Source organism: Octopus bimaculoides, chromosome 15 (genome assembly GCF_001194135.2).
Source record: "Octopus bimaculoides isolate UCB-OBI-ISO-001 chromosome 15, ASM119413v2, whole genome shotgun sequence".
Lineage (NCBI taxonomy): Eukaryota > Metazoa > Mollusca > Cephalopoda > Octopoda > Octopodidae > Octopus > Octopus bimaculoides.
This window is the reverse complement of record NC_068995.1, coordinates 10,566,100-10,573,491: the sequence shown is the minus strand read 5'-3', so window position 1 is coordinate 10,573,491 and position 7,392 is coordinate 10,566,100. Positions and strand designations below refer to the sequence as shown.

General features: G+C 39.4%; 1 protein-coding gene across 1 annotated transcript in view; it reads left to right on the top strand.

The window, feature by feature from the left end:
* The window catches only part of LOC106871052 (zinc finger ZZ-type and EF-hand domain-containing protein 1), a 75,675-nt gene that overhangs the window by 27,196 nt on the left and 41,087 nt on the right, over positions 1–7,392 (top strand). Inside the window, exons 29-35 of the mRNA XM_052973449.1 lie at positions 182–404; positions 1,595–1,662; positions 2,810–2,866; positions 3,100–3,228; positions 4,083–4,187; positions 5,031–5,098; positions 6,475–6,637. Coding sequence (XP_052829409.1) covers positions 182–404; positions 1,595–1,662; positions 2,810–2,866; positions 3,100–3,228; positions 4,083–4,187; positions 5,031–5,098; positions 6,475–6,637 — 813 coding nt within the window. The remainder of the gene's footprint in view (positions 1–181; positions 405–1,594; positions 1,663–2,809; positions 2,867–3,099; positions 3,229–4,082; positions 4,188–5,030; positions 5,099–6,474; positions 6,638–7,392) is intronic.

Genomic DNA, 7,392 nt, shown 5'->3' with positions numbered 1-7,392 from the left:
CTACTACCACCACTACTACTACTACTACTACCACTACTACTACTACTATCACTACCACCACCACCGCCGCCGCCACCACCACCACCACCACCACAAGATAATACCTAAAGTAGGTGCTATAATTCAAAATATCTGTCTAGGAAATACTGACATTTCCTGTATTTCTTGCTTGACCTTTCAGAATTTTGACAGCCAGAAGACATTAGCCTTACTGGAGAATCTGATATCTGTGATATACCGTGACCTTTGTGATGTGGTCAACCGAAATTCCACCAATGACCAGTTACTGCCCCTCCACAATCTCTTCAGTTCGCTGCAGGCCACTGTCACCTACTGGTGTTGGCAACACTTGAATTCAAATGACGAGAACAGCAAGGCCATTGCAAAGCATATCTTCCTCAGATGTAAGATAACTTATACTTATTGTGGTTTTTGTTGTTCTTTTGGCTGTTATTGTGATTGTTGTAAACGGAACCATGATTTACTAACATAAACATCAGACATAAGGTGGCGAGCTGGCCGAATCGTTAGCACGCTGGGCGAAATGCTTAGCGGTATTTCGGAGTTCAAATTCCGCCGAGGTCGACTTTGCCTTTCATCCTTTCGGGGTTGATAAATTAAGTACCAGTTACGCACTGGGGTCGATATAATTGACTTAATCCGTTTGTCTGTCCTTGTTTGTCCCCTCTGTGTGTAGCCCCTTGTGGGCAGTAAAGAAATAGGTATTTCGTCTGTCTTTACATTCTGAGTTCAAATTCTGCCGAGGTCGACTTTGCCTTTCATCTTTTCGCGGTTGATAAATAAGGTACCAGTTATGCACTGGGGTCGATGTAATTGTTTTAACCCCATTGTCTGTCCTTGTTTGCCCCCATCTTTGTTTAGCCCATTGTGGGCAATAAAGAAATAAGACATCATATAAATTCATCACCATATGTGTATGTATGTATGTATGTATATATATGTGTGTTTGTGCACATCTTCACCTTATTTTTAACCCTTTAACATTCAAACCAAACATATCTGACCCAAATTCCCTACTTGTTTTATGTTCAAAGCCAGTGAGGTCTGGCCTCTCACACCTTTGCTACAATGTCATTCTGAAAATAAGCATTCGTATTATCGAAATCTTGAAGCTACAAGATAATGCATGATTACTTCAAAGACTATGTGAATAAATAAGCATTTTATTTAACAAAGCAATCTGAATGCTAAAGGGTTACATATGGTGATGTATAAATAGTCCAGCACAAACCATTTCAATAACTCCTTAGGCCAGCCCAGATGTAGGAAACCATTGTTTAAGGATGTTCTGGTCATGACCTCCTATCTTTTTATTCAGGTATAATGTATCTAAGGCTACATTATTCATTATATCCTTCATTTTTTGTTTAAGACTTTAGAGTCTGGCTCGAAGGAACCTTGGCTGCTATTTCTAGCAGGTTTGGCGACCATGTTGAGAAGCTCTTTTGTTTGCCTTTTTTTTTTTAATAATCTCATCGTTGCTGAATAAATTAACATACCTAATTTGTTTTATGAATGCTATATAATTGAATAATTAAATCTATATTTCTTTTTTTTTTTCTCTTTTTACCAGTTTCCTTATCAATTGCTCAAAAGGTAGAAGAGGCCTTTCAGTTCCTTCTGGCCAAAAAAGAGGATGTGGTGAGTTTCATTCTGTCCAATTGTTATTATTTCCAATTTTTTTTTCTGAATTAGCAAGTAAGCCTTAAGTATTTGTAGAGCTGTTGTGGTTTAATCAAGGTGAGACCTGACTGAGCATTCCGGCATGCCCACCCTGTCTTATTAGTGGTATCTAGGACTATGTTGTCTAATTACCCTATTTATAAGTCCAGGCATGGCTGTGTGGTTAAAAAAGTTATTTCTCAACAATGTGGTCTTGGGTTCAGTTCCTATCTGAGGCACCTTGAGCAAGTCTTCTACAGCCCCAGACTGACCTAAGCTTTATGTGAGTAACACTACAAATAATCAGCATTCTACAAATTGTCCACTCTCTATAAACTGCTCTTGTGATACCATATGTAGCCTTAATATATTTAGTGTATTTAAGGCGACAAACTGGCAAAATCGTTAGCATGCCGGGCAAAATGCTTAGCAGTATTTTGTCTGTCTTTACATCCTGGGTTCAAATTTCACCAAGGTTGACCTTGCCTGTCATTGTTTTAGTGTTGATAAAATATGTACCAGTTGTGTACAGGGGTTGATGTAATTGACTTAACCTCTTCCTCTGAAATTGCTGGCCTTGTGCCAAAATTCGAAACCAGTTCTTTTTATTCTTCTACTTGTTTCAGTCAGTTGACTGTGGCCATGCTGCAGCACTGCTTTGAAGAGTTTTTAGTTAAACAAATTGACCTCAGGACTTTTTTTTTTAAAGCCTAGTATTTATTCTATCGGTCGCTTTTGACGAACCACTAAGTTACGGGGACGTAAACACACCAACACCGGTTGTCAAGTGGTGATAGTGGAACAAAGACACAGATAGATATATACATTCATTCATACATACATGTGTGTATATATATATATATATATATATATATATATATACGACTGTCTTCTTTCAGTTTCCATCTACTAAATTCACTCACAAGGCTTTGGTCGGTCCGAGGCTATAGTAAAAGACACTTGCACAAGGTGCCACACAGTGGGACTGAACCCAGAACCATGTGGTTGGGAGGCAAACTTCTTACCGGACAGCCACGACTGCATCTATATATTTAGTGTATTTAAATCTAAACCAAATATTTGTTTAATTTACATTGTGATTTCTTTTTCTTTTCCTCTGAAACAGATTGAAGTCTTACCAAAGCTGGATAAACTATTCCCTTCGTTACCATTTCGACAGTTGGTAAGTACTAAATTGATAATATATATATATATATGAGAGAGAGAGAGAGAGAGAGAGAGAAAGAAAGAAAGCAATAGAGAAATAAACTGAGGTAGGTTGCCTTGTTTATAGATACACTACACCAAGATGACATTCTTGGGAATTGTTCCTATAACACGAGATTATAGAGCCTTCTTTATATTTCTCCTTGCTCTTTAGTTATATATTTCATTGACTGTCTGTTCTGTTTCCAGTTGATTTTGCTGAGTTCCACCATCGAGGTACTGGACCCAGAGTCACGCTGTTTACTGTTGCAGCACTTCAAACCGATTCTGCTTCAACTCCGACAATTGTCTCTGGAACTGCATGAGCTTTTCCCTGACGTAAGTAGTGAATTCTGATCTCTTAGAAATGGCATTGTTGGACTGAATGTGCTGTGATTTAATTTGGAAGAAGTGTATGTGAAAACAACAATGATGACGACGATGATGATGATGATGATGATGATGATATATGATACAAGTGGTGGATAAGTGGTGAGTGCACACAGCATGACATCAAACATCTTCTTCTATAGCCAGCAGGAAAGGCATCCAGCTGTAAAAAACCTGCCTCAGTAAATTTTTGTCTGACCCATGCTAGCATGGAAAAGTGGACATTAAACGTTGATGTGTGGATGTAATCATATATATATATATATATATATATATATATATATATATCAAAGAAATAATACATTTCTAAATCTCTCAGAGAGACTTAAGCAGTAGTGATGCGATAAAGTAGTTGTATACTGCCAACTTAAAGTGACAGTCCCAATAAGGGAATATACTACTGCTATTTAGCCCTAGGAAGCTGGACCGCTTCCTGTCGGCCATGAGTTTGTTTCCCCCTCGCAAACATAAGGACACAGGAAATGTGTCAAGGCTGACAGGAAGTGGTCCAGCTTCCTAGGGCTAAATAGCAGTATTATATTCCTTTATGGATTTGAATATCTTCAAGTAAACTGATGTCTGCATGTCAATTTCTCCACTTTCTTCTTTTTCTCAATCAAATATCTTAAATACCTATATATACCAATGCAAAACTAATATATTTAGTTTTCACTAAACACTGGTAGAAAACGGAGAACTAAGCTGCTAGCATCCCTTAAAGGATTATAAGTCCTTGATACAATTAAATATATATATATAATGTAATTACTATGATAGTTACTATCAATATTTAATCTCTTCAGCTTTCTCACAACTTTTGGGTGAATGAGAACAAAGATGATGTCATCTTGAAGGTCTGGCAAGTGGAGTCACCTAGTTGTTATGACAGTAAAGAGCAGATATCTCAGGTAAATGTTGTCTCTCTATTTTAATGTTTTCTCTTTTTTAAATTTAACACACACGCATTCACTATCTTAAAAACATGTGATCCATGATAGATCGTTGACCAAACACCATTCAATTTTTTTTCTCCGTGTTTTTCTCCTTGTTTTCTCCATATTCTTTCTGTTGAAGAGCGTAGCTCGAAACGTTAAAGACTTTCCGTATTCCCGAGCGTCATACTAATACATCCTTTTGTTGTTTACACCACCTGTCCTCGTCTATTGTTGTTTTTTTTCGTACATTCTCCCATATATATATATATATATATATGAGGGGGTGCAAGAGGACCAATTAATTATGATCTGGTTCACCAGTCCTCAGTCAAAATCGTCCAACCCATGCTAGCATGGAAAGCAGACATTAAACGATGATGATGATGATTTCCATATTCCCATAGGCTGGATGGTTTGATAGGCCGCACTAGTGAGGTTGCACTAGTGAGGTTGCCAAGCAACATACAAGACACACAAAAAGAACAAGGAAAAAATCTCCACAACTCAATGGTGGGGGGAATATTTAAGAGGGAGAGGAGGATTTATGTCAGCTGTCGGAAAGGTAAATTATGATAGGACAAGCACAGGTGTCTTGCTATGGAGGAGATACATGTAACACATTACAATGTACCTTCAGCTTGTGAATCTGATCTTGAGACATAGTCATTAGAGAGACCCCCTAAGACATTAACTTTGAAGAAATTCTTTTTTGTTTTATTTGTTAATGTTTCTTTGCCTTTTTTTATTGAGTTTTAATGAGATTGCTCTCTAATTTGTTTTAATGAAAACAAAATTCTTTATTTTTTTTCTTTCCAGGTTTTCCTTTGTCCAGGAGCCTCCAAAATGGTTGTGAACTTTGACAGCTGCTGTGAGACTGAAAGCAGGTATACATGCATGCATACACACACATGTACACATGTGCACACACACTTATTCACATGTGCACATGCATGTATCCACATGCACACCTACACATGCACACGCTCGCTCACACACTTATGTGCACATGTCCACATAGCCATGCAAACACACCCATTCACTTTCACACAGATGTGTGTGCAAACACACATATATACACACAGAATGCAGGTAAAACTGAGTGGTTAAAACTTTCATGTAATTCTGACGTCCTGGGTTCAATCCCACTGCATCGCATCTCAGGCAAGAGACTTCTCTCATAACTCTTGTTAGCACTTAATCACATTGGACAGACAGAAATTGTATGGAAGCCCATTGAAGATATTGTATTTGTAATGGGCCTCACGGAGGCAAGGGAGGAGGTGGTTTAGTATGACCTTCAAATGTTGGGACTCACGGAAGCGACAACAAGTGACCAAGACCTTTGATGATATGCTGTGCTTGAGAAGGCCATTACCAGTGCCATGTAAAAAGCACCCAGTACACTCTGTAAAGTGGTTGGCATTAGGAATGGCATCCAGCCATAGAAACCATGCCAAATCAGACTGAAACCTGGTGCAGTTCTCTGGCTTACCAGTTCCCAGTCAAACCGTCCAACCCATACCAGCATGGAAAGCAGATATTAAATGATGATGATGATGTATTCTCTTCCAGTTACTTTCAGTTGTAAGTGTTACTTTAAGTCCTTAGTCCTGCAGGCAGCCTCACTAGTAAAGCAACTTCACTAGCGTTTTAGTCATCGATGGGCTGACCATGAAACGAATTATACTGGTTTCCATGATTATCAGTTGCAGACCATTTTTGATCTGACTTGACATGACTGCGTCAGAAAGAACTCTGCCAAAGGTACCCTAGAATCAGTTTGTTGTATTTAACCCTTTAGCGTTCACATTATTCTGTCGAAAGTAACGCTTATTTATTCACCTGTTTTGAATTAATCTTGCATTATCTTGAGATTTTCATGAGGTAACTATTAATGTTTAGAATGATATTGTAGAGTTGGTGTGAGGACCTAGATTTGGCCAATTTGGGCATAAAACAGTTAGAATATTTTGGCCTGTTTGAATACTAAAGGGTTAAAAAAGGCAACAGCTCAAGGCTGATGCTTTGAATCATCATCATCATCAACATTTGATGTGCATTTTCTGTGCTGGCATAGGTTGGATGGTTTGACAGATGCCCTTCCTAATGCCAACCACTTTACAGAGTCTACTGGGTGCTTTTTACATGGCACCAGTTTTTCACATGTACTGTTTGAACTAACTATCCAGATGGTTTTGGTGAAAACCTTGTGCTGCAGCTTGGTCTGATATATTTTTTTTTATCTTTCCCCTCGTTACAGATTTGACTATCTTCAGTTCAAGGACAGTGCAGGTAAATCTTTCCGTTTCCACCACAAAGTAGGTATGGCAGACTGGCCGAATACGTTCACCTTCGATGGATCATCACTGTATTTCAACTTCAAATCGGAAACTGGTAAAACAGACTGGGAATACAAGTTTCGAGTGAGTTGGAATTCATTAACTTATTTACCTGAGTCTTCTTCATCATCATCATCATCATCATCATCATCATTTAACGTCTGCTTTCCATGCTAGCATGGGTTGGACGATTTGACTGGGGGACTGGCGAACCAGATGGCTACACCAGACTCCAATCTGATCTGGCAGAGTTTCTACAGCTGGATGCCCTTCCTAACGCTAACCACTCTGAGAGTGTAGTGGGTGCTTTATACATGCCACCGGCACGAGGGCCAGTCTGGCGGTACTGGCAACGGCCACGCTCAAAATGGTGTATTTTACGTGCCACCTGCACAGGAACCACTCTAGCGGCACTGGCAACGATCTCGCTCGAATGTCCTTACAAGTGCCAGGAAGGCGATGCTGGGCACAGGTGCCATCACGATTTCGCTTTCACTTGCCCCAACAGGTCTTCGCAAGCCGAGTTTCGTGTCCAATGAAGGAGACGACATTGGCATGGGTGCGAGACATACATATATGACTGGCACTCTGTCAGTTTCAATGATGAGTGTTCCAGTTGATCTGACAAATGGAACAGCCTGCTTGTGAAATTAATGTGCAAGTGGCTGAGTACTCCACAGTCATACATACCCTTTATGTACTCCTCAAGGAGATTCAGTGTGACACAGAATGTGACAAAGCTGGCCCTTTGAAATACAGGTACTACTCATTTTTGCTAGCCGAGTGGACTGGAGCAACGTGGAATAAAGTGTCTTGCTCAAGGACACAATGTGGCACTG